Below are 27,969 nucleotides of genomic sequence, written 5' to 3'. Positions count from 1 at the left end.
ATCAGTGACTCGTCAGCGGTATGGCAGGCAAAGGATTGTATCTGTAGATATTTTATTTCTCTAGAAAACACAAAGACAGCTTCATAGCTGAGTCACACAGACAGATCTTCACAGGCAGCTAAGTATCCAGGGGATTTTTTGGTGTTGCTGAAAACTGATGTCTTTCAGGTCCATGTTGGAGTCCTAATCTTTACACAGAAATCTCCATAGTTAAATGTATTAGGAAGTGGATTGCAGAAAAAAAATGAATGCTGCTCAACTTTGTTTTGATTCTTTTGTATGCCACATTAGTTACTTCTGCTGCTGCAGTTCTGATCTGAAAAACAGGTAGTTTTTTTTTTTTCTCCTATGAAAGTAGTGAGCTGCATTGGTATATCTTTCATGGATCCTCTAATACTGTGCAGAAATCATTTTAAGATAATACGTGTTTGTTAGAAGATAGTATTCCTCACATAAAGAATACTCATGGTACTCTACGATTAGTGTACAGTAATAAATACACTGTAGGAAAACCCAATTTATAGAGTACTACATTTCAGGCATGATTTAAAACTGAAAACATCGTCCTTTTTCTCAATAAAATTGAAAGTATTTTTAATGACTTCTTCATGATTTTAGTTCACTGAAAAATGAAGTATCCTGAGTTTTATAGGTTTTGGTAGACTTTGATCCTGTATGTGATCTTCATTTTGGTCTCATTTAATATTTCCTGCAGCATATTTTAACACACACTGGTTTCTTGAACCCCTGTCTTTTCCATCAATCAGAAGAAGAGGCGTTCTTTGGAAGTAATCAATGATATGTGCTACAGAAGAAAAATCCTGTGGGATGGAAAAATGAGAAGGCAATGGAAAATGTGTCAGAATTCTTAGTAAAGCTAATTTTTTTTTAATTTAAACTCTAAATATTTTGCTATCTAACAAGGTACAGTAAACATCATCAGAGCCGCTGCTTTTCCTCCTGCCCTAATTTGCAACCCTGTAGCTGTTTGCCTAGTATGTGTATGAAGATGTTTTGTATAATTACTCTATGCAAATTTGACATTAATACATGATGTTGTTATTCTGCTTGACATGATGAAAGTTCATTAACTTGACTCGTAAGTTCAGACAGCTTGGGCTCAATCAGTACATGCAATGGCCTGTCTGGTGCCAGCAAATCCGATGCTGTATTACTGGAATTGTGTAAGCTAGCAGTCTGAAAGGAAAGCAGTAAAGTTGTCAGGTATGGATTTGCTCTCAATGGTGTATTTCCATTATCTGTTATCTTAGTTGTAAACAATCATTCCCTGACCAATTTGCTCCTTGAGTACAAACAGAAGAATCTGATTTTGCTTTCAGGAGTAACATAATTGTAGGAATAACTCTAAGACAATAAGCAGGATTCCAGTGGAGTAAGGCAGCTGACAGATTAAGTAGCTTAAGAGTTAGGGAATAAGACAGGAGGTACTTTAAGATGAAGGGAAGTCGTATAAAAAAAACCAACACACAGTACCTCTTTTCCTTTTAAGCCAGTTCCTAACAAATATGTCTGATCTTGCTCCTGGTAACGAATCTGGATATTGTATACTTTATCCTTGTACAACACCATCAGTACATATGGATGAGTGGTAGTTTTTCTTGAGCTGTCTCTTACTAAGAAAGTTCCATCCTGAAAGATGAAAAAATGAAAGATGACATAAATGCCACTTCTGGTTTTGAGCAGCACAACAACCTTAAACAGAGCACTCGTGATCTCCTTAGCTTTTTTTTAGCCTGTTTTTTTTTTTCTTTCATAAGAGTAACTATACTATTAGTGGAGAAAAATGTGATCATTTCTTAAATGTTGTATCTTTTAATCTGTTATTTCAACCATTTCCTGTCTGACACAAATGCAGACTTTTAGGGAAGGTAGGGCTGCTGTTGTATGAGGGAGAGATTCCATTAAAGGAGGGTGTGAAATATCAAAGGCAAACTTACACTTCAATCAGAGGAGAATTTAATTCCTGTTAAGTTCCGAGCAGGATTCCTCTACAAACTGTTTACAGACAGCTTAAAAAATGATTGTGTCTGTGTAATTTTGGTAGAGACACTGATATTCTCTCTCTCTTTTTCTCCCCCTCTGCTTTCCTTTGTTTCAGATTTAACAAATCTTCGATTAAAACACCCTGTCTGAAAGGCACTGGATGTGGTCTCCTAAACTGGTCCTTAATACGAGTCATCAAAATGCTGTAACTGACAACTTCAGCTCATTTGCTGTGAGGCACCACAGATTAAACAGATTTCCCACAGTGATGGATGGGATACAGTTTGGTTTATCTCCACATGTATACTTAAGTCTGTGTTTCACTTGTTTGAATCTGTACTTCATTTTGCTGGTAAATGTGGCCTAGAAAAGAGTAAGATTCATTGCATCTAATTTGAGCTAAAATGTGGAATTTTTGGAAGTGCTCCATTGGTGACAAAGAAATATTTTTTGAGAATTTACCATTCCTCCTAAGATACTCAAGATCAAATGACTCTCTGGAGATGCACAGTTTGCTCTCTTGGGCTATGGAAAACAACAGCTTTCAGGGCTGATTTGATCTCAATATCTAACTTTCAAGTGGGTAAAGATAAGCAAGATGAAGCCCCTATTATAATTATCTATATTGGAGCTCTTACCTTATCATGTAATTTACCTTCACTCTTCCATGTGACTGCAAGGACATACAGGTAGGCTATTAAAGAGATGCTGAGAATCCACAACAATTTAAAGAGTACCTTGTTTATTTTTCGAAGAGCTGCCTCTGCTTCTGGCCGACTAACATAAGCAACATACCACTCATCATTTAGTGAATCCTGTATTTTTTGTGAGAGAAGATAGAGGAGAAAGTCATCTGTCAGCTTATGATGTTGGCAACATACTAGTAAGTAGTAATATGAAAGTATTACAGACCTAGCTGTATCGCATCTTCAGATTTTCCTTCTAAGGGAGGAAAAGTAATATTCGGAGATATTTTCAATAAAAATTAGATTTTAAGTCTTAGAATCATAGAATGTTTATGGTTGCAAGGAACCTTAAAGGTCCCAACTTTCCTGCCCTGGTCAGGGACACCTTCCACTAGAAATGTCATTTTCTCTTTTGTCTGCCTGGGACATTAACATTCTATGCTTTTGTTTCTCTCACTCTCTCTCTCTTTTTTTTTCTAATGATCATCTGAGATAATTGTACAGACTTCCTGTGATCATAACAGTGCAACTATACATGTTCTCGTGGTTTTCTCTAAATTTGACATATTTAAAGATGTGTGAAACAAAATGTGCCTCGTGGGTATGAATTCTCTACTCATCGTGGTTTTGTGGAAAGTAATTAATATGTAGTACTACTTCAATGCAATTGTGCAAAACAAGGAATCCAGCAAACAAGTCATTCTCTCACTTTGTTCTACAGTTGGTTTTTTTTTTTGCTGCTGTTTTTTTTCTTCGTGGAGACAAAATAAGGCACTAAATCTTGACGCAGAAAAGGAAACTGAAAGTACCTACTAACATCCTGACAACGGCTGCTAAGAAAAAAAAGCTTTGAAAACAATTCTCTCAAGATGAGCTATTTGCTGTGTTTAGTTGTTACAGTTAATGCTTGTGATGCTTTTGTACCTCATCTTCCTCTGTGTTTATCTGGTGAGCAGCCTGTCTACTAGGAATGGGCAACGGAGGTCTTAAATCAGCTGTGCCTCTTGAAGGAGATCTGCTGTTGTTGCCTTTAAGATTGCAGTAAAAGAATAGAAAAAAATATTAAAATCAGGAAATAATTTCATCTGGGGAATGCATACAGGTATATGGTATTGAATTTTGATTTTGCAAGGCATGATGAATTTGTATCATTCTGATGTTGATACATTTTGAATTGATTTGAAATCAGATTTAAGCTAATGTATATAACCCACATTCATTGCATAAATTCATTCTTAATGAACAGGTACTTTTTATCACTTGAAAGTATCTCCAGTTTCTCTAGAGGTGGAATTAATATTAATAGATGCAGCATATTTCATGTGAAAAGTGTTTTCTTCCTTTGTCAAGGCTATTCATGCGCCACAGTGATTTGCAGGTAGTATTACTCAGCTTTCAATATTGTTAGTTATATTGGAAAAATTACATATATGAAATTTTGGCAATGGTTTAACTAGACTGTAGGCCCAAACTTTGTGAAAGAAAATCTATTTAGATTCAGAATAATGCACTGAAACTGCCTTGCAGCCTTGAGCCATTGTTTGTGCATAAGATCCAGAAGTACAAGATACAAACCGTGGGGAAAGCGAGGTGGTAGTGAGCCACTTGCAGACAGGCTTCTAGCACTGTTTTAAAACAAAACAAACTACTCAGTATAATATGTCATTGCTGTGCAACATTGCTATGCTTTAAAATACTGATCTAGACTGTGAGCGTGTTTTACAGAACATGGCATCTCCCTGAGTCCTATGAAGGATGAGAACAGCCCTCTCTTCATTTTTCATTCTTTCTTTTGATGTAAGTAGATCACCAATAAATTGGAGCTCAGTATCTGGGTATCAGGTAGGTAGGAATCAGTAATGTGTAAGGATCAATGTAAAAAACTACTAGAGCTAGAGTTAATTGTTCAGAGGCCCCGTGTACATTATTACTCTAAAGTGGGAAGAACAGGCAACAGCTTTCTAGCTCTTTCTTTTGGCTTCCACTTATGGTGTTGTTCTACATGTGTGGGGTTTTTTTTAGCAGTTTTGAGGAAAATTCAGCTTCTTGTTAATGTTGCAATTCTGGATATGAAGCTACTGGAGAGAGTAGTGAAGGACCACTAACACGGTAGGGAATTAGAGCATGTCACTTATGGAAAAACTGGAGAGAGCTGGGACTGTTTAGAAAAGAGAATGCTATATGTATGTGTGTATATATATATATATATATATATATATAAAGAGATTAGAATTCAAAAGGAATGAGATAGCAATGGATGAAACAAACCTTTCAGCACCAGGCACCACACCTGGCTTAGGCAGAGGCTTGATAGATTTTGATGGGAAAGTATTGGAGTTGTATGGGGGCAAAGATATCTGTGGCACTGGTCTTTGGGGTGTATCTGTAGAGAAGAGGAGAAGAAAATGTAAAACTTGCCTTAGTTAGAATGAAGAAATCGCATCACATTTCTGTTGTTTAATTAGATAAACTTAATAGAGGACTTAAAAAGTCCTTGATATTTTAGATACAGATTGTAACTTCATATGGTCAACTGAGAGCTGAATATTAAGGAAATTAAGAGTAAGATTAAATTAAAAATAAAATGGAGCAGACTGGAATATTTACATTATATAAGTCATGTTTTGGACAAGCTGCAGTTCAGACTCTTCAACTGCAGTACAGCTGAGGGAGGTAACAATGTGTTCTCTCTGTTGAGCTGCTTCTGAACAGTGAATTTGAGGTTATATTTTTAGACTTCATTTGTGAGATCTCTCCCATGTAATTGTAAAGAACATAATACTAAAATGATGTATTTTCTGCAGCATCCTCAGGCCTCAACTGTTTGTAAAAGGGCAACAGTTTAACCGCTCTCTGCTCTGTTCTTCATGGAGTCTTGGAGGCAATGGTAAGTTACAAAGATTTGGCCAAATGCTCTGCTTCTGTTATGAAGCCGCTTTAAAAACTGAATTTTAGGAACTAAACTTACAAAGAAATTTATAACCAGTACTAATTACATGAAACAAGTTCTGCTTCTGTTCCTCGGACTAAGTACCATTACACAGAACACAGCACCACCAGGGTCTGACCCAACATTCTGTTGAATACTGAAAACATGCCTCGCTGTTTCATGCTGTGTGGAGATTATAGGTCTCTAAAGTACAGTGTGTTTCAAAGTAAGAAATCCTGCTGTCTTGTAACTGACTGACCAGAGGAAGCTATTAACTATTGATTTTCTGTGTTCTGCAGCTTTGCTATATAAATCTGCACGAGGTACACTGTAAGCATTTTACCACCTGTCAGGATACCAAGTGACTTTTTGAAATGGCTCTAAAGAAAGAACTCTAGAAACTTTTTTTTTTTTTTTTTTTTGGTAGCAGTAAGACAAAAAAGAACTTCAAGTTTTTAAAGTTAGAGAAGAAATACTTACATTCTTCTTCTTCCTGAGGAACCAAGAGAAAACAAATGTTAGCAACTCATAGCACGCCGTTTTACAAAACAAAGACCTGGAAGTTGATAAATTTTGATTATATTATCTAGGCTGTCACTTTCATCTAAAATGCAGGAGTTTTGTCTTCATACAACACCAAAAAACTTTTAAAGTTCTTTTGTTAAGGTGCAGCTATTATTTACAAATAAACAGTGAAGTACCATACAAGATGTTGACCCAATGCAGTGTAAACTTTCCTCATTCCTTAGGTAAATATAGGTTCTCAGAGTTATCTGAAAATTAAATTCTTAGGTCAGCCTAAGATAAATAAAAATAATTTTAAAAATCCAAAAACAAAAACTCAGACTTAAAATAAGCAAAATCACCTCTCCAGGGTCATAAAAAATGTTGGGATTATTCTTCATATTTTCTGTGATAAAGTATTTGGGGAAGCAATTGATCTTGAAATGGATGTTGTTAAAAGAATAATAATAATAGAATAATAATAATAATAGAATAATAATAGAATAATAGAAGTTATTAAAAAGAAACAACGTACTATGAAAGATCCATCAGCATTCACTACCACACATAAAGAAATAGGTTTACTTTTTCCAGAATTCTTAGTTCTTACAGGTACTTCATTTGATTGTAGTACCTATATCTTTACACACTTGCTTTGACACTATACTTACTTCAGGTCTTTTCTGTTGTGCCCAGCCCTGCCTGAAATGAAACAGAAAACAAAACATGAATCAAAGATGGAATATTACCATTCACTTGATGTGCATTAGGCTATATTTTCTATTAAGACATAAACTTTTAATAAATTCTGTAGTCCCATATAACTGCAGAAGCAATTTTTTCTCCTCAGATAAATATCCAAAATACAAATTTTCAGCCATATTCTAGGATGGTAATTCTTAGCCAACCATGACTATATAAGCAGCAAAATTCTGAATACTTTATCATAAGATTAGAGTTTTAAACAAGTTTCTACGCTGATAAAACAACAGACTTCAAGTCTCAAACTCATTTACAGTACTCCACAACACTGGGGTGGTGAGGCACTTGCTTAGGCTGCCCAGGGAATCTATAGATGCCCCACTGGAAGGTGTTCAAGGCCAGGCTGGATGGGTTCCTGGGCAGCCTGATCCAGTGGGTGGCAACACTGTCCATGGCAGAGGAGGTGAAACTAAACGTTCTTTAATGTCCTTTCCAACCCAAGCCATTCTATGACTCAATGATTCTGTGATGGCTGGAACACTTGATGAACCTTCAAGCCTTTGGCTCTTTGACAGATTTTCTTAACTGATTAGCAGATCTCAATAACTTCCTTATTTTGTTTTAAAATCAATCACACTATTCAGCCTATGTTACCTAGGCAGTTATCAATTTTTTGCTATAGGACGCTATTTGCTATGGGTTATGCAAGCTCATAATAGGAGAGCAAGCCTTTCTCTTCCTAATATTCCACACAAAATATCTTTGGGGTTCATGAAACAATGTTTCTTAGAGCAAGACCTTGATCTGGCTGTCAAAATATGGATCATATGTTTCTTTATGCCAGTAGAAAGGGAGCCTTGCCATGTGTAATGGCTGTTTGAGATAGGACTTGAGAGACAGCTCTTATCACATTCACACTTTTCTGAAGCAAACAAGACATTCCATGCATACTGTTAAAACAAAACTTTGATGTGTGCAGATACTACTGGTATGCAGTAGCAGTAAATTATATCATCCTACATTGCTTATCCACATTTTTGTTGAATTTCATTTATATTTTCATTAAATTTTAATTAAATGAACTCTTACTTTACAGGGATTGGCTTCCTTAGAGGAGATGGATTTCCTCTTTCATATCTATCACTTGGTGGTACAGGAGGTTTTGGCATCATTGCTAGCTGTTCTCCCAGTGCTCTAAAGCAGGAGCAAGATGATGAAATAAAGGCACAAATTTGGTTAATGTGAAAAAATTGACTAATACTGGCATTAACAATCTCATGTCAAAGAAGCAAAACTCCTTACCTTAGCTGTGGAGCCAGAAGCTGTGAAACAACAAGGAATAGTTAAGAGTTAAGAGGTAAGGATATCAAAACAGGTTAAAAACGTGTAAGCACCAAACTAAAAAGAACTCACCTTTTCAGGATGGCCTGGCTTCCTCCCTGGAAATAGTAAAAGGTGTTTAGAAAAAATGTAACTGCAGATAATTAAACTTCCTATGAAAAAAAGTTTTGAATATTATCAGTAGTAATGTTTTGCAAATTGAAGCACTAGGACTCCTGAGATGTAAGCCATTAAAAGATTTGGGTTTTATAAGCAGAGGAAGAATTGCAATATCTCTTATTAAAGGAAAAATGTTTAATTTTCAAAATGACACATTTTACAAAAATACTTTCTGTGATTCAGCTTTGAATTACTGAATACTTCTATACTGACATGTACCCAATAGATAATAAATAAAAATCATAAAGTAGTCAGTTTATATTCTTTGTATAGTACAACATCAAGGTCTGAAACAAATGCTCTTCTTCCTTTCTTTCTGTGTTTTTTAAGTTCTCAGCATTCTTTTCAGTCTGGGTAACAAACTACATATAGTACTATGTAGAGATTTTTGTTAGCTTTGTTTGCAAAGTTATTCCCTCTTTTAACCTGATAAATTTTCCTATGATCATTCACTTAATTTATTTTATTTCATTTTTGTGCAGGAATCTCATAATGTCTTTCTGATCAACCAGCCCTGATCTACTACGTAAGTACTGCTCACATTATTTATTCCAAAACAGATCACCTTGTACATAACGGAGTTAAAGTACATTTTGTTGAGTCCTGACATTTTGCATGAATTCTATTTGATCTGATAATTTTGAATATTATTATTTGTATTAATATTCAAGCCACTGATATGACCACAAGCAAATACTGACCTGGCACTGGGCTTTCTCTTTCAAATGGTGGAGCGAGGCGATCCAGTGGGGGTTTTGTGCTTCTGTCTATAGAAGGAGCTGGGGCTAAACACAGTAACTGTGTAAGGCAACGTACTGATACAGGTCAATATAACTTTATTTTGCATAGTCATAAATTGGTTTTACTTCTGAGAATAACAAAGGGGTCTTCTGAGTAAATAGTATTAGAAAATGAAGCTGAGGAGTTACAGGCAAAATTGAGGTGCTGTGCAGCCCATTGACAAAGAAAGCAATAGCTGTACTTACGTTTTGAAGGCTTGACATTCCTGTCATTGTTGCTTGGTAGAGGAGGGAAAGCTGGCAGCTAAAACAAACATTTTAGACATGGTTAAAACCTGCCCTCACCTTTCTCTTTTAATTTTAATGTATTGAACACACCACACCGAATCTGACAGTCTTGGTGTCTGGTAAAGCACAAAGAATTGGTCACTGCCCACTATCAGATGGATAGGAGTCATTAACACTCCTGAAGAATGACCTGCATATATGGTTCTTTGGCTCGTAAAGAATTCCCTCTGCCTCATAAGGAATATTTTACTGGGATGTTCTGTTTGGGGAGGGCATTCTGTTTGGAAAGAACCAGGAGTTTCAAGAGTGCTGCTGTAGCTTGGTCTCTTCAGTGCAGCAGTGATAGTTTTGATATCTGATGTTGAAATCAGTGGAGCAAATTTAATGCTTAGAAAGATGCACTAACATTGTGCTAGTGCTAGTTGCTGAGTGAGGCAGTGGGAAAAAGGACTATTCTTTCTAACTGTGAGAGCTGGGTCAAACAATGGGTTATCAGAAGCTGCAAAAAAAGGGTGAGACTGTTTTGACATCTAAATCTATATTTCTTCAGACAAATGTCTTTCTGTGTTCTTTCTTACTCCAATAAATAGTGCAACAATCTAGGACACAGTTATGAGAACTTATTACATTTCAAACAGTACTCTGTGTTTTATGTATTATGGAAATGGGTCAGACCAAAGGTCCCTCTACCACATCCTAAAATTACCTTCACGTGGGTAGGTCTTATGTACAGCTGTGCTGACATACGCTGAACTGACACTGCAACTTGTAAGCATAACAAGCATAACATAGCTTTCAATTTCAAAGATTTCAAAGGACAAAAACAATGGGAGGAAAAAAAGCATATTATCAGGGTTCTCGATTCCTTACGGTCCCTTATACTTTTTTGTAGTCTTTGTTAATTTGAAAAAAATATTTCACATACAAGTATTGTTAAAGAAACAAAGTGGGATATTCAGAATCTATAATTAGAATTCACAAGTTGATACAAATTTCCAATGCTAAAGAATTTAGTATTCTACCCATCAAATTGTATTGTTCCGTGAAAAAAAACACCCTGTAAGAGTTCAACTATTTTGACACCAAAAAACTTTCTTATTCCTCTACGTGTACTATTTGAATAGCCATAATATTACACTTGGATTTCCATTTAGGTACTGGCAAAGTAAATAGGTAAGTATTTCATTTGCTCTGAAATATCAAGAGAGAAACATACAGAAGCACCTCTTCCCCCAAATGAGGCTGGTGCTGGGGATGGGCCTGGCCGCTGGGGTGGTACTGGAGGCTGATGTGATGATCTGGCTGTTGAAGGCCTGTCTAAAGAAAAGAAAAATCCCAAGCTAAACAACGATGTGAACAGTTTTGTTATTTTATTCTCATTAGATCTTTATGAAAAAAGAGCCCTTGCAATATGCTGCATACTTAACCTGACATATCATACAGCATTATGTTAGTGCTTAATGGGCAGCTGCTTTAGGATCAATGTTTTTTGGGAGCTAGAAGTTCATCTATCCCTTTGGTGGTGGGACTGCACCTGCCTTGTCTAGTGGCTCACGTTTCTTTTTGTTCCTTGCAGCACAGTGTTTTCCTAAAGCACCAGCCAGTCTAACTGGCAGCATTTTGTACTCTCATACTTGACCCAAAACTGCAAGCTTCTGAAAAATCAGACACACACACACAAAAAATGACAAGCTGAGAAAGCTGATCTCTTCCCAGTTTTCACTAATATTTTGCTGCTATTATGACAACTCATTCTGATCAAGGAACAACTGCTAAAGCTAAAAAAGTATGTAATTTTTTTTTTACTTTATGCAGATTCCAAACCATGAGCCAAATTGTGCACACATCACATGAAACTTATCTTCAATCCATCAGAGCTTGTCTGAAGTAGAAAATTTAGCTTTAAAAGTTACAAAGATACCTACTTGCAATGTCTGTTCCACATTTTCAGAGAAAGCCTTCTATATTCTATTACTTATAATTTATTTCCAGTAATTACCTATATAGTCTGTGTTGTTTGCAAGTGACTTTGCAGGAAATATGACATTGTGGTGTGCTTCATCGTTGTTGGATGGAGGTGGCTCATAGCCATCACTGTCATGTTCTGCGTCCTCAGGTTCTTCCGTTGGTGATTCATAGTCAGCCTCGTCTTCCTTTTCCTGGTCATCATCAGGGCTTTCATAGTCATCATCTTCATCCTGACCAACGTACATAAAAGATGAGTGCTATAGCAGGTTACTGTTTTTGCAGTTTCCTTGGGGCTTTTCAGTACAGTATTTTCCAAACTGGAATATATCAAGTCTTTAAAACCTTTTTGAATGTCTGTTTTTAGATAACACACAAGGCATCAGCAAACAATTTGGAGCTTCCCGAAAGAACACTGGAGCAGCAGTTACTGTCTGTTGAAACTCGCTCTTACTTAATAGTATGTATTCTACAAACTGAAACTTGACTTTAAAAACACTTCTGGAAAAAAAAAAAAAAGAGGTTGTGATACAGGTCTTGATCAATACTAATCAAAATAGAACAAAAACAGACACATGCTACTAGTATCTTACTGGTCCTAAAAAGATCACAGTGTAAGCATGGTAGTGGTCACTGCACACATTTTCTGTGCTGTCTGTGATCTATAGAAAAACTATTTTTATTTTTTCACTGATGCCTTAGCTGAATGTTCCAGACTAGCTCATACCAGCCTCCATTACAGGCAGTTACTTTCATCTTGTATGCTCCTGAAATAGCAGCAAATCTTCAAATGCAGTAACAAGTGGTTTTTAAGAATCCCTCTCAAGTGATTTTTTCCAAAATACACTAACAATGGTCAGTGGCAGATCTTCATAGACATGGACTGTAGATCAGTCAGTTCATTAATTTTGCTAGCTAGGTAGTGTTTGCCTCATCTAATGAAATTTATCGGTGCATTTTCTATGCTGCAAGACAGAAAGCATTCTTTGCAGTCTATCTGGCTTCAAAAATTAATTGGATTTTTCAAAAAGTAAGCTTTATAGAGAACAAAATAGCAAGATTTTGCCACTGAATAACGCAGCAACCTTCCCTTTGCTAACCATCTCTTTCAGGAGCTTGAAATAGGAATATAAACTTTATCTGGTCATAATTTGTGAGCTTGTACTTGAACCAGTGGTACAAATTTGCTGTTGTGAAGCTCTGCCTTGTATTACTGGGCAAAAGCCCTTTTCTCAATGAAATTTGCCTGCAGCTACTCCAGTCATTCATGCTTCTCTTTTTCCTTAGCGTAACACCCCATGCCATTGACCAATCCATCCGTACTCTCTAAAGTAGGCAATGCAAGAAAACAGAGAGATTACAGAAAAGTTGTGCCAGTATATTGTTGAACCAGTATGTTAGGTTAATCCTCATACTCACAAATGAAGACCAGCCATCATCTTCTTGACTGTATCCTGCATAAGGAAGTAGAAGCACAGTAAAATTTGAAAATGTCAAGACATCACTTGACAAAAAGGACAAAAAGCCATCCCAAATCCATTCTGAACCACAATACCACAGTTCCTACCATAGCAGGAGCAAGCAGGAGCAGGCCTGTCAAAGGCAGGCAGACTGGCATCCGTGCACAGCTCATGGAAGGTACTACAAATAACATTCTTATTCAAAATTAAGAGTAAAGCTTTCCTTATATGAGATTATATATTCTGTCTCAGCTAGTTAGTCCTGTTCTTCATGCTTTAAATATCATTTGAAGTAGAATGCTTTCAGAATAAGCACAGCCTTTGTATCTCTTAAAAATTTTTATGGCATCCAAATCTAAAGTTATTTTAGTCTCAGTAGAACTAAGGGAGCATGGTAGATGCAGAAGGTTTGAGTGCTCTTTGCCTATTAGGAAAATAATTAAAAATTCAGAGCCTGGCAGACATCTGGATGCTTGTGTTTCTACTGTAGGATGCTGCTAGGAGTGGGAGCATGGAGCAGAAGCATTGAAACAAAAACATGTATAAGCACTGATACTACATGTGGGGATAAGAAAAGGCAGTTTGGGAATGTTCATGTGAATTTCTCTACTCTTGCCTTTCCTCTCCATTGTTTCTCTGTTAAAAAAAAAAACGTTTTCTTACTTGTTTTCTCATTACTACAATTGGTGAAGCATACAACATTTTGCTACTCTGTGCACTTTTTTTTTTTTTCCTTTTTTGTCTTTTTTTTTGCTTTGCCTTGTCTCACTTACTGTAATCTACAAAGAATAAAATAGGTTTTTAATATTTTTAAACACTGTTTATATTTAGAGACTGCCAGTACATGCTTACCTGAATTTTCAGGACACTTTTGTGTTTGGCCCCTATAACAAAGATATAAACAAATAAATTCCTTCCAATTGCAATTTTTAAATGTTTTATGTACACTAAAATCTAACACACTAAATCTAGTACACTAAATCGCTAATAAAGCTCATGTTTAGCTTTAAAAGTAAAATGAAGTGTGTCTAAGTTAGTTTGACTTTACACTAAATACCATAAACACACTACTTTATATTTCACACACATCACCAAATGTCAGCTCAACTGTCTTGAAAACAAGGCCAAGTCAGTGAGGTGGAGTGTTTGGAAGGAAGTGGAACTCAGTGAGTAAATTTACCAGGAGCATCAGTCCTTGGAATAGAGCTTCAAATAGAAACTGAAGTAATTCTACTGGGGCTGCTTAAAGTCAAGTTCAAAATGTTTATAGGTGTAAAAAGTATCTGTATGGTTTTCAGTTCTAGTTTTGAACTCTAGCCAACGCAAAAGTAGGAAATCACATCCTCAGATGGTCTGAAACCATGTCATGTAGACTAGACTTCAATTTTCACAGTATATGAATTTAAATTGTTGTTTTTTCATGACTCCTCCACCCTAAAAATCAATACAGTTGCATTTTTTTGTTCTTTTCCTATTTCAAGAATATTGTTGTGAAGCATTTTAAAGTGCAATGATGTACAGGTCTGTAAATTGCATTAATGATGACTCATTAATGTAATAATATGTGCCCAAATTTTGTAGCATTCCTAAAGAGTAATTTACTGAGTTGGAATATTGCATGAGATCTATATCTTTATTGGTTTCAGACATGACAGAAGTATTCAGGTTATTCATGGGCTCAAGAATTCCTATTCTTAACAGATAACATTAACAGTTTCATTTTATATACTTTCTAGATGATCCCTCTGACACACAGGTGTTACGAATCAAACCAACAACAGTCCAGGAACGATATAGCTGAAAACTTTGAAAAAGAAGTCAGAATTTTTCACTTACCATTTTGGGAAGAAAGATGTCCTTCCTTCATTTCTGTTTATTTCTTGACTTAGTTTACTCACAATACTGTTTAAAAGAATCACAGAAATAGTTTAGGAAAAAAAAAAAAAAAAAACAAACTCCTTGTAACCTGTCAGTCACTTTCTTAGCTGCTTTCCTCCCATTTTACCACAGTTTTTACTAAATGAAATGTGATTTCGATTTATCATTTACTATGTGGTAGGAATACTTAATTTCTCTTCTTATTGCAAAGTTACACTACAGCACAAAGAAGAAGGAAAAGCTTGTAACGTGGCAGTTGAATATTGGACTTGTTTGCATGCTGAAAAACCTGTATTGTTGGATTGAATTTAAAAATCGATGTTAAGCTCAGCAAGCCTTAGAAATTTAGGGTGTGGTAGACATCAGGCTCTAGAGCAGTGCTTTAAATAATGGTGTGGCATTCTATTACTTTGCAGGGAAAAAGTACATGCTATTTCAGGAAGCAGCTTCTTTGAAGCCTATGGTCACACAATTGAAATTGAATGCACTTTGTGACTTTCTTTTCTTTTTGTCCCCCTTCCTCCACAGTCAGGAGCACAGTCAGGAATCCCTCTCATCACTTTCATGTCACAACACATATGTAGGGCAAGGCAGAAATACAAATAAAACATAAGAAGAGTACAGCTTTATGTCTAGAGAGATTTTGATGTGTTTTTCATCACTCGTGCATAGTTTGTGTGCAGCGTTAGGGTGAATAACAACCAGTGAAATACAATCCTCAAAGATCTTTAGGTCAGGAGCATGCAGTTAAGTTGCACTTATTGCTGGCACCCATACCCAGCATAGATAACTGTGAGTGAAGTTTTTTATATTCACTGAGTGCCCGAGAAGAGCACCAGGCTTACAGGACACAGTTGAAGAAAACAACTGAATTCAGCCCACTGAGAGCAACATGACTCTGCTTTGCTGCTAATGATATCTTCCTGAACAATGATCCTATTTCAAAGAAAGTTTTTGTTTCAAAGAAAACGTATGCTGAGTCATACTCCTAAATCTCATTTCTTTTTATAGGAAGTCCACTCAGAATGTCCTGTGGCAGCCCAGCAAGTGGGTTACACACATATGGTTGAAAATGCCCCATTTGACTTCTGGCTTATATTATTCAAGTCTAGCAGAATGTGGAAGTAAAAGTACTATGAAGGAAAATCAGGAACCAAACATGTCTGCTTATGTCAGATTCTAAATTCTGTAAAAGCTTTAATTTTAACGTTTGTAAGTGCAGATTCCTTTTCCATAGATCTTAGATCTGGCAATAAACTTTATATCAGTATTGTAAAATTTTTGCACGTGTCCAGGAATTGCCAGGCAGTTACCAGTCTCTTGTTTTTCTTCCTGTTTCATATCGTTTTCTGCTACTTACCAACACTGGTCCCCTAATTATCTGATTTGTGCATCTCTTTCATGTTTAACTGTTTTTCTGGGTAGAACCTGAGTAAGGCAGGCTTTCAAGCATTCTAGCATTTAACAAAAAGCCAATAAAACTTACTATTTTTTATAATTCTGAGCCATGTAAATGCCTACTGTCTTGCCCTTGCTACTTCTCCAGTATGTACCTTGCTGTAATGCAGATTTTGGAAGTGCAACAGAGGCAGATTGAGCTGCCAGCAGGTATCAGATAACAAGTAATTTCAGAACAATGTATCTAAAACTGATAAAAATGGGTGATTTTATGTTAGGGGTATGGACTCAAGGATGAGTATGAAAACAGACAGAGGAAGAATATTGTGGGGGTTTTCTTTTTTAAGACTACTTTGCAATTTACCAAGTTTAAGCAAATGTTGTCATACTCGCCCCTTTTGAAACAAGTATGTGCACACAAATGTTAACAACCTAAGAATGATTACAGAATTACAGCAGTCTCAGTCTGATGTTGTCACCCAAGTAAACTGTATGAGGGAAGAAAATTTCCAAATTACAAGCTTCTCTTTTTTCCTATGGAGTCCACACTTGTCTGCACAATAAATCTTGTGCTGCAGGTGATCAGTGAGTTGCTGTGTGAATAGTAAGACTCCAGGGGAACATCAGGAAGTGTTCTGGTGAGAACTGTGCCCTGCTTAGACACATGCTTTTGTAGAGAAGTGGATTACAACACTTGTGCTTGGCTAATTCACTATCATAGCAGAGGCTGAGGAAGTATCTTTCAAAATATTGAGCTTAATTTCTGCTAAAGAAGTAAAGAAAAGGCCACGGGCTTTAGAGTCAATAGTTGCTTTAGCTTAGAGTCTCACAGGTGTGAACGTGATCTGAGTGTCTGCAGGCTTTCTGGACTGAAACCTGGCCTGTCTGTTGTGAGGGTTTACATCGGCCAGTTTTGAGGAAAAACTGAAAGAGAAAAGTTGCTCATTGAATTCACTCAGCAAATTAATCATTTTCTGCTTAAAGTACAGTGTGTAGTCTTTGAGTTCATTTTAAATGGTTCAAACCCAATGGCTTAGAAAAGAAAGCAAAGTTTAGAATGGTAACTTTTTACAAGCAACTTTATTACAGAAAGTACGTGCAAAGAGCAGCTGAGTCTGTAGCCATGTGAGGAAGGAAGTACCAAAACCACACTGCTTTCTGAGTTGTGGGAGTGTGTGATAGGACAGGATAAGGCAACAGCACTTGCAGAAAATGTTACTCAGACTTCTCTTTCTCTTTCTGCCTCCTTCACCAGGCACTTAGCTTGACACTGGCAGGAAGTTCAAAAAAAAACTCACACAAATACAAAAACACCAGTACTCCAAAAATGACTGTTGTTTGGTTACTACAGATATTGCTGTCATGAACAGAATCCTTTCTGTGTGTATTAGGAAAAAGAACTTAGGACAGGTGAAAGAGAAAGAGGGTGAAGTGCTCTAAGACCAGGAAGTTGCATAGATTGAATGCTGCCAAAAGCAGAGTTTGTGATGGAGGCTTTGTTGTGGCCTTTGAATAATGTCTGTTGGACAGATGCAACATTATTATGTTGCCTTTAAAGACTGAATATCAGTTAAGTTTTAAACATTTCAATCTTTAGCAGTCTATTCAAGAGAACACGTGAGCACAAATGGTATCACAGAATTGTAGGGGCTTAAGGGACCTCTGGAGACCACCTAGCCCAACTCCCTGCTACAGCAGGTTCCCTCAGCAGGTTGCAGAGGAAAGTGTCCAGATGAGTTCTGAATGCTTCCAGAGGAGACTCCACAACCTTTCTGGGCAGCCTGTTCCAGTGCTCTGTCACCCTCAAAGTAAAAATTTTTCTCATGTTCAGATGGAACTTCCTGGGTTCCAGTTTGTACTTGTTTCTTCTTTCCCTACCACTTAAAAAATAAAACAAAAAAAAAACCTGGCCCCATCCTCTTGACTTTTGCCTTTAAATATTTATATACATTGATATGATCCCTTCTCGGTCTTCTCCAAGCTGAACAATCCCAGGTTTCTCAGTCTTTCCTCATAAGAGAAGCTCCAAGCCCCTAATCTTCTTTGTAGTTCTCTGCTGGACTGTCTCTACAAGTTCCCTGTCTTTCTTGAACTGAGGAGCCCAGAACTGGATAGAGTACTCCAGATGTGGCTGGTCAGGATTAACATTTAAATTGTGGAGGGTCCTATTAGTTTCAGAGGGTGGCCCACCATACTTTGTAATGACAAATGTTATCTGCTGAGATACTGAAAGGTTCCTGTAAATGTTAAAGAACCATCTCTAAAAAAGAAATGGCACAGTTTCATGCAAAACTTGATCAGTACAATTGTTGAAATGCACGTATTTAGTAAAACCACATACTCAGCCCAGGAGGTCTGTCTGGATGTGTGCTGTGGTTTGCAAACCTTTTACAGTTTGAAGTGCTCATGCAATTTATGTTGAGGCATTTTTATAGATCTTTGCTCTGTCATTAAGTAGATCAGATGCTGGGATTAAAACATGCTAATGTGTATTTTAGCTAATAAAAGAGCTTTTCCTACAAGGTGATTTTTCTATTACGATATAAAAGCAAGGAGTGAATGTTTCACAGAAGCCAATACAAGGCACTTTCCATTTTGATAAGAGCAAGGAAGTTCCAAAGTAATGAAAGTAATGAAAGGAATGAGTAGATATTCCACCCATCAATTTTATCTGTTTTGTTTGTTGTATTGTTTCTTTTTTTCTTAAATGACAATCAGTTATTTTTCCTACTAAAGTTCTAAATTCTTGTTTTAAACAGTGGCATTCCTGGAGGATTTCCCATCATGCCATTCCTTTTCCATGTACAATGACAATATTACAGTGAATTGCTTCCCTGTTGGTAAGTGAAGAAAAGCCATTCACATTTAATTTACTAATTTACTTATTTTTTCTGTTCAAGTTGTGCACTTCACTGTTCTTTTAAAGCTCTTGATTTCAAATTCTCATCTTCTTGAGAATCCCAAAAGATCTGATTGAAGATGGCTGCTGGCTTTCTGCTTGGCTATTACAAGGCATGAGGACTGTGAAAAAGAAATTTGCAAAGCATTTTTGATATATTATTGATTAGAAGGGGAGCTGTGAGAAACTCGTTGTTACATTTTAACTGTTCTTCCATGATATTGATATCACTTATGTATATGTGTTTGTAAGTTGTTGCAATGACCACATTTTACTTATGAATGTGAAAGGAAATCACCAAAGGTTTTCAAAATTGAAAGTTGAAACGAGACAAATTTATGAAAGGACTGTAGAAGAGAGAATAGTTATGGGAAAATTACAAGCAGTTTGTTTTACAGTATAGAGATGTGAGTTTTTCCACCGTCTCTGTTCCCCTCAGAGTCTCAATAACCATGGTTAAATGGTGCTGTTAGTTGACTCTAACTTCAGAAATGCCAAGACACCTGGGCATCTTTTCCATAACATCTGGGCTCACTTACTAGCACTTCATGCAACACTACACCCTACTATGAGGAAACTTATTCTGTGAAAATACAGATATGATCTTAACAAACACATCGTGTTGGAGACTTTCAAGTTCAAGTATTTGTATATCTGATCTGAACAGAGGTATCTTCCTGCCCTCAGATCTAGCAACCAGTTTAACTGTGAGCACATGGATATGACAGACCAGACAGCTTTTCAAATTTTTGCAATATTTTTAGCATCACCAAAATCTTACACACGCTGTGATGAAAAACTAAAGGAGACTGTGTCTCTTAGCGAGATCAAGATATGCACAGAAGGAGAGACTGGAACTGGGAAGTGAACAAAACAGAAATAGCCATTTTTTAATGACTTGAGCTCCTCTTCCCTTACTTTGTTTAGAAGACCGTGAAGAGCTCCATGTCTCTCATCATTAGGAGCCTTCTAACTTACATCACACATAAGAAAGAACTCACAGCAAAATAAAACCCCTCATTTTTCACCACAAAGTATTAGAAGTTACTGTTACTCTGTTCTGACCCAGTGGGAATACTGTTCTTCATTAGTAACTTCTATGAAATTATTACAGCTGTTAGGGTGAGTTCAAAACATTTTCAAGGCCTAACTCATAGGAGCGAAAAAAATCAATTTAACGCTGATCCAAACCTTCCAAACTGATTTGTCTTTATCACCCACCTTGATGTAAAAGCACGTGATGAAAAATACTTCAACTCCTCAACTCATTTGTATACACCTGATTTTTTTTCCTTTGAATATGGTCAGTAATGAAGCAGTGAACAGTTAAATCCTACTTTGCAGGTGATATTTAAAACCTTCAGCCATTGTAAAACTGCTATCGAAAGAAAATTTGTGGATGAATTCGTTAAAACCCCCCAGAGGATTTTTTTTTAAGTTGTATCATTGTTGAGCTCTCCTGACACCATTTGTTTTTATGTTGCAACATTCTTCTTTTTCTCCTATAAGGTACATCAACAAGTTTCTAACTGATTACTTGAAATCATTTGCCTGATGTTTGCTGTGAGTTTTCACTGATGGTGAGTTAAAACAAGTTTAATGTTAAGTGGTATGGCTTTACTTACGGCACTCGGAGTTTGGGAAATTTCTGGATATCATTTTCAGACATGTTCTGCAAAGGAAACATATAGCATAGATCACAAACTTGTCCATGAAACACCCTGTGGCTACAGAAGTTAGCATGTTCAGAAATGTGGCATGAAGTTTCTACTGATATATAAACATCAATTGAAATTGTAAATAAAGTACATAGAAAAGTAATACAAGACAACAGGCTGCCACCCCAATGGCCAATGTTAAATAAAGCTTAGATAAGAGAAGATTTTAATCAAAAATCTCCTCAATATTTTTTTCTCAGTTTTGCTGGATGTTAGTCTTTATTTTATGTCATCATCAGTTGCATCAAATTTGCTAGAAGTTTAATAAAAATCAGTGTATTTGTTTACACACAATCAATCACTTCCCAAAAAACAATCAATTACAAGCCTAGCTTTAATGAGAAGTGTTTCTGTGGAAAGGATGTTTTAAAGATAGCTGATAGAAAGAGAAATGTAAGCAATAGTATCGTAAAACAGTGCTTGTCAGATGAGAGCTGCATGAATTGATTTGTTTACCAATAGGTGAGCCATTCGTCTAGAGATTAATTTCAAATTTATGATACTGCATAAAGTTAAGTTAAAGTCATTTTCTTTTCTGATTTGGGATCTAATACAGTTCTTTATTGGTGTCCTATTGTCATACTGACTTACAAGCCAGATTAAAATTCATCCCGGCTTTTCTTCTCAAAAGAAATGGAAATTTAACTCTCTTCAACAACCTTCCCCCTGGAGAATGTAGGAGATAGGTAAGCTAAAGCAGGTAGATAGTAAATGAAAAGGTTTGAGAACTATTTATAGTTTATATTATTTATATTATTATTTTATATAGTTATATTTATTTATTTACTTATTTGTTTATTTATTTTCCCCTCCTGTCTGCATATTGCTTTTTTTTTAGATTGCTGTCACCTAACATACAAGATAACGTATCCTTTGTGTCTTGAGATGTAATAAATCATCTCAGTGGGCCGTGTCTCAGAATTAATAGCTACATTCTGGCTACATCCTGTGCTTCTTATTACAGAAGTGAGCTCAACAAAATATTCATGGTCTACTTGAAATTATCATCAGTGATGAGAGTACTCTCCTTGACAATTTGAGAGTTATCACAGTAAATAAAAAAACAGCACAGAGTATTGCAAAAGCTTTTTCAAACACTTGTTGTTTCAAAGCAGTGTACAAGAGAATTGTCCTCTGTAAAGAGCAGTTCTTAGTAGAGAAGGCAAATTTCTACCACAGATGATGATTTTAGGCTTTTTTTGCTTCACGGCTTTTTAGTATAGCTAAAAATATGGTATTTAAGTGACTTCATGAGCTAGATACATTGAATTCTTTCATGTCTATGTGGTGAAATCCGGCACAATTGTTCACAATTGCAAAATTTCAGATTAAACTCTACATGGTAAAATGGAGTGTGATTTGCCAGAACAGATGAGCTCTGTGTGCTATTAATCCAATCTGTAAAATCACAGTGTATGAGAAGTTGTGGAGATGTAGCTGGAGGACTTCTTGGACTAAAGAGCAGCCTTCATAGCCTAAGAAAGCTCACATGCTTTTTATTTGTTTTTAAAATCTTTTCTAAAAACTTGGGGGTAGAGTAGAATGTTCCCTGTGCTCCCATAGTGAAGCAATTTGATTGCAGGTTAGTAGTGACCTGAGCTGAGGTGTGCTTTACTGACACTCCTGCAAAGAGAGTTGGCCTCTCTCTTCTTCCATGTGGTTGTGCCACTACAAATTTAGGATGGATAAATGGAAAACTGGGAAACTTTTGAGGAACTGGTTTATTTTGTCAATCAAAAGCTTTGCTTTGGGACTTGGACGGTAGGTGTGTTCTTTCTGTCTTTTTTACTGCCAGCAGTAATTAATTTCTAATTATATATTGGGTTAAAATGTTTTAAAGACACAACAAATCTTAGCTGTGTTTTCCAGCACTACTGTGCTTCTGGGTACATCCACAGGAGTAAACTGCAGCAAAAATATATTCCTTTTATGGAAACGTCCTGCAGGATTTACTGACGCATCTTGATTTTTTCTAAAGACCTCTTAAGCTTCTCACTGGAACTCTTTTGTGGCAATAAACCTGACAAATGATATGGGACAAAACTCTCATAAAGAGCCATTTTGCTCTTTTAAATCTTGGGAAATTTTATTGAAGAAAGTTATGTGGAATCCCTCTGGTTTTATTCCTACTACATCTCAACTGGAACATTTTTGTAGTAGCCACTAGATATAGAAATGTGACTTTGATACTAGCAGGTTATTCTAGTGAATAAGGCAGCCTTATTTCTGCAGTCAGTTCTACTGTCAGATCCAAAACCTGCATACAACTCAGTATTAACAGTTTCTTGTGTTGAAATGTAATTTGGCAGTTTCCAGTAATTTAGACATGAAAAGATATTTCTTAGAAATACCATTCATAGAAAAAAAAAACACGATTGCATTACAGTCTAGAAAATTCCACTTAAATTCACAAGTTGTTTTTAAGAAGTGAATCTTTTTTATGCTATAAATATAACAAGTAGGTCAAAAGCTTAAAAACATTTGTCTTAGAAGAGCTGAGGAGCTGCTTGCTTCCTTAATAGAAAAACATCCTTTGAATCTACTAGGAGTTTCTGAAAACATGCTGCACTCTGGGCCATTTACTTACAGAAGTGCCCTGGAAATAATACATAATAATAATAATAACCCCCACCGCTTTAGAAACTGCAGTTATTGCTCTTGTTATTTATCCCTCAAAATCACAGTATTTCAGAATGTTTCCAGAATGTTTCCCTCCAGGCACAAATCCTCAGTGCCTGACCTAAGCCAAATTGCTTAGTGGGTAGCAGGATAAACTCTGTGCTATGCATCTGAATAATTGTGACTCTACGCAGTTAGGATGGAGGTGTTATATCCTGTTCCTATAAGAGGTGTTTGAAAACTTGTACGTTGTATTTTAGTGAAATATTTGAAAGTTTCATACATTAGGATAAGTAAATAAAAAACAAGAAGGTATTAAAAAAGATGAACCTCAATTTCTTCACTATGGCTAATAATACAGGTGATCAGAGTGCCTACTATTGGAAAAAAAACACAATATTTGGAAATGAACTAGAGCTAAAATGAAATAATGATAAAAGCTGTTACTTATCTTCATGCATGTGCATTTCAGACCTGAAAACAACAGCACGTACATGAGATTTGTCAGCTTTTGTCAGATTAGGCCAAGTTATTGATACAGCTTGGACTAATGCTGATTTAGACCCAATGGCATGTTCTGTATTAGTTTCTATGCTCTTATAGATCATTGATCTATTTCACAGAAGAAACCTGATTTTAACTACAGAGGAATGAAACAGTGACTTAAGTAGAAAGCTGGTCATTCTGATCACGTTCACGCCTTCTTTAGTAGGAGATTACTAGCAGGAGATGATGGTGCTCAGGGACATGATTTAGCAGTGGGTTGTTAGAGTTAGGGTAGTATGGTTAGGTTGAGGTTGGACTTGATGATCTTGAAGGCCTTTTCTAACCTGAGCAATTTTAAGACAGTTAATAAATATGAGTTTTCTGTAGTTGGTATTTGAAGAGATGAATTCAAGACAAGATTTGTAACCACCCTATCAGTTTAAAATACACTAAAATCCATGCATGCTAAACAACATGCTTGAGTTCCCAGAATTCTGTATTTACAGCAAAATGTCTGGCTGATCTTCTCATATTTATCCTTAAGTAACAATCTGTGAGCTGACTGTCAGTGCAAAGAAAGGAAGAGTCAAAACAATCATTGGATTCAGGGAATTTCACAACTCTACTTACCAGAAACCTTTGTCCATTTATACTGTGCTTTCTAACAACTTTCTCACAGTCCTTATACTTTAACTGTCAATAAAAAGAAGATTATTATGATTATTATTACACTGTATTTATAAGAAACTATTAAAATACTTACAGCTAGCTTTGAATAGGTACTTCAAGTTACTCTGTTGCATGCTACCACCTATTACCTCATCTGTCCTAGGAGTCCCAGTAGTTTGCAAAATGCTTTTTAATCCTCATGTAATAAAGTCATAACACAAAGCTGCAGCTTTACCCCACTTAGATTTTTTTACTTTTTGTTTTTACACACCCTGAACTGTCTAAATTGATCATTTTTTTTCCTGTAAATGTGCATATGGTTTTTTTTTAAACAACAATCCTTCAATGGACTTGGATACTTTCATCCCTGGGGAACAGGAATACTAAATTCCCCACATTCAAAAACCAACTTGCAGTTTCCTGTTCCAAAAAAAAAATCTAGAAAATGGATAAGGAGGCTGTGGTACTGACTACAATGAACAGTTGTGAAAAACAGCAAAAGCCCTACTATCCTATCTTGGAATAATGAAGCTTTGATCAGAGTTCCTGAATTCATTGTTGCAAATGAAAGGCCTCCTCTGATGGATTTAAGCGTTGAATTCTGCAAATCATCCATAATATTTAGAAAGCTTTTCTAAGTTATGTTTTGCAGTAGTGTCTGGGACATGGGTAGGCATTTCAGGATTCAAAAGAGTAAACTGGGCAATTCATAGGAAAAAAAACAACAACAACACAACAAAATAAACCGTAGAAATATTTGATGAGACATGACTCTTAAATATTTCCACTGGGAATCTGAAGATTTTTATTTGAACAGAAAATCTGGATGCAATTGCTACACTTGGAAGGACACTTCAGTGTCCTTGAGACCTTATCTTTTATTCTTAAAATAATTGATGAAATACACTGTGTAGCTGTTAAATATAACTCTCAGGATATTAAGAATATGAATATTTCTGCTTTTGCTAAAAAAAAAAAAAAAAAAAAAAAACCTTTAGAAATTATTTGAAGTTTTGGTTCTTTATTGTTTCTCTTACATTTTATATGCATATTTGGAATTATTATTGGCTGTAAGTTAACACACCTAGAATCATAAACTAGATGTTATTGTCATTGTTGAAAAATTCTTAATTGGCAGATCTCAGATTAGTCAGAGAAAGTGCTCATTCCTGTTGGACTTGAACGTGGCCTTTGAACATGCAGTATATATTAGTCAGTTGAAAATAAAGCATTCCTAAGGTATAGGAATTAGAGAGAAGTTGTGTGAGTTAATTTGGGGAGAAGGGTCTGGTCACTTATAGCAGTAGCCCAGATGATGATGTCTGTTGGACTTAGGCAGACATTGTCATCTGACACAGACTTGCCAGACAATTTTAAGCAGCTTTTCTTTGCCTGACTCACCTCTCCAAAAGCAAGGAGTGTCTGGATCAGCAGAGAGAAGATACTCAAAAATTAATCTACCAGGGCCATTCAGTTACAATTAGAATCATAGAATGGCTTGGTTTGGAAGGGACTTTAAAGATTATCTGGTTCCAACCCCTCTGCAAAACTTGTAATTAATCCTTTCCGCTCTGTCAGGAATATGATTATCATCTCCTTCAGGAAGCCTTTTCCTTTGTGAGTCTCTTGGAGATGGTTCTCCAAACCACCATGAGGAGGTGTCAAATTTTTTTTCTTATTTTCTGAAGCTGACTATTGATTTTGATGTCATCTGCTCCATCTCCAGTCCTGTGTTTCATTTTACTGTGCCACTGACCCCCGCATTAGAGGTCTGCGGGTAGTTGGCAGTTCTCTGGAGATTTTGTAGATTTTGCATTTGGTCTGCTTATCTTCATTTGATTAGCACTCTAGTTTCAACTGTGCCTCAGCTTCTCCAAGAAAACTCAGTGAAAGCTGTTGAAACATTTAATTTTGCATTATTTCAAAACCAAGCCCCAGACTGTTTGGTTTTACTTGACAAAACTGAGAAGTCACTGATTGAACCAGCTATGCTGGCATTGCTAGAAAATGTCCCCACTGCTGAATGTTTTCAAACAGTATTTCCAACTGCTTGGAATTGTTCCTTTGAATGACCTGAATGTGAGATTCCAGGCTGACAGTTTTGGTCTTTTGGAGGAACATAGTCAAGGATGGATGGAGCAGGCACTCTCTCTGCCATGAACTGAAAAAAGGAGGAATTTAAAGAGAATACATGGAAATGAAATTTCAGTAAAAATGACTCAGTTACACATTCATGGGTAATCACAAATGTGTCAGCATTGCTGTGCAGAGGATATATGTGAATTGGTGTGTTTCCTTTCAAACTATTTCTTCAGGGTGAAAAGTCCTTCGCTTTGCATTGTAAAACGAAGTCTGTAGATTGTCACTAGTGATGAAGAAATGTCAAGAGAAAAGGTAGTTTCTAGCTGGTCACACACAGTAACTTCAGGAAAATTCATAGTGATAGGAAAAAAGAGATGGCTACTTATCTTGAGCCATGAGCTTTGTCCGGGAAGCTTTAGAGCAGGGAATGCAAAAGGTTTTCCAATTGAGCATAAAAAAATAAAGAGTACATGTGTCTACAACTGTTATATTCCTGGATGGGTTCTCATGGAAGCTTTAACAAGCAAAGACATTCCGTGTTTCATTTGCCAACACTGAGCAATTTGGAAAAAATCTCACTTCTGAAGATCACTGAAGACCTAGCTAGAAAGCTTGTAATTTTCATGTATTAATATCTTCTACTGCTCCTTATGGGTGTTACATCAGCAATTCACAGAATTCATAGAATCATAGAATATCCTGAGTTGGAGAGGACCCTCAAGGATCATTGAGTCCATCTCCTGGCTCCACACACGACCACCCAAAAATCAGACCGCATGTCTTAGAGCTTTGTCCAAACTCTTCTTGAACTCTGGCAAGCACAGTGCCATGACCAGTTCCCTAGTGATCCTGTTCCAGTGCCCAACCACCCTCTCGGTGAAGTACCTTTCCCTGATATCCAGCCTGAACCTTCCCTGTAGTTGTAGTGAAGTGTACATTTTCACTGCAAAGCCTCTTTTCTCTCTTACACTCAATTTAAAATGTACTTTCAAGTTTCATTTATAGGTTTCACTGGCTCAGCTTCTTAACTGCCAGTGATTTTGCTTTTATTTTTAAAGCAAGTTTTGCCTACTATAAGCTATGTCAATTTAGCACAAAGTCGCAGTAATGTATTCCTTCATTATATGAAGATGAAACAAAGTTAAACTTACCGTCTTAAAATATTCTGCTAAGTCATCTGGGTTCCATGTAATCACCTCTGAACGATAGGGAATGTTTCTCAAATCCATTTTTTCTCCCCCTGGGTGGTTAGAGGACGTTCATTCCAGTGCTGTCGATGAAGCAGCCATCTATTGTCTGTTTGTGACCTCCTTCAGCAAGTCTAGTAGCTCCTTGCCTGATTTATCCAGATCTTTCTATCTTCTTTTAATTTCAGAAGTACGTTGTTAGCACATCCCAGAGAGACACTGCTTCCTCTAATACAAAACGGTCTCTTCTCAGAA

General features: G+C 36.4%; 1 protein-coding gene across 1 annotated transcript; it reads right to left on the bottom strand.

The window, feature by feature from the left end:
* Nucleotides 1–35: 35 nt before the first annotated feature.
* On the bottom strand, nucleotides 36–27,969 carry LCP2 (lymphocyte cytosolic protein 2). Its single transcript, XM_031598012.2, has 21 exons — nucleotides 27,679–27,969; nucleotides 24,407–24,469; nucleotides 20,579–20,625; nucleotides 14,615–14,680; nucleotides 13,631–13,662; nucleotides 12,738–12,772; nucleotides 11,353–11,551; nucleotides 10,570–10,670; nucleotides 9,312–9,369; nucleotides 9,027–9,110; nucleotides 8,239–8,264; nucleotides 8,128–8,147; nucleotides 7,915–8,019; nucleotides 6,795–6,825; nucleotides 6,100–6,112; nucleotides 4,959–5,073; nucleotides 4,266–4,315; nucleotides 3,615–3,718; nucleotides 2,742–2,819; nucleotides 1,495–1,650; nucleotides 36–821 (listed from the first exon to the last, which is right to left on the bottom strand). Exons 1-21 carry the CDS (start codon nucleotides 27,754–27,756, stop codon nucleotides 696–698), a joined length of 1,587 nt encoding a protein of 528 aa, XP_031453872.1. The 5' UTR covers nucleotides 27,757–27,969; the 3' UTR covers nucleotides 36–695.

The sequence above is a fragment of the Phasianus colchicus genome, chromosome 15 (genome assembly GCF_987193195.1).
Source record: "Phasianus colchicus chromosome 15, bPhaCol1.hap1.1, whole genome shotgun sequence".
Classification (NCBI taxonomy): domain Eukaryota; kingdom Metazoa; phylum Chordata; class Aves; order Galliformes; family Phasianidae; genus Phasianus; species Phasianus colchicus.
The sequence above is the reverse complement of the archived record's forward strand: the minus strand, read 5'-3'. Positions and strand labels throughout refer to the sequence as shown.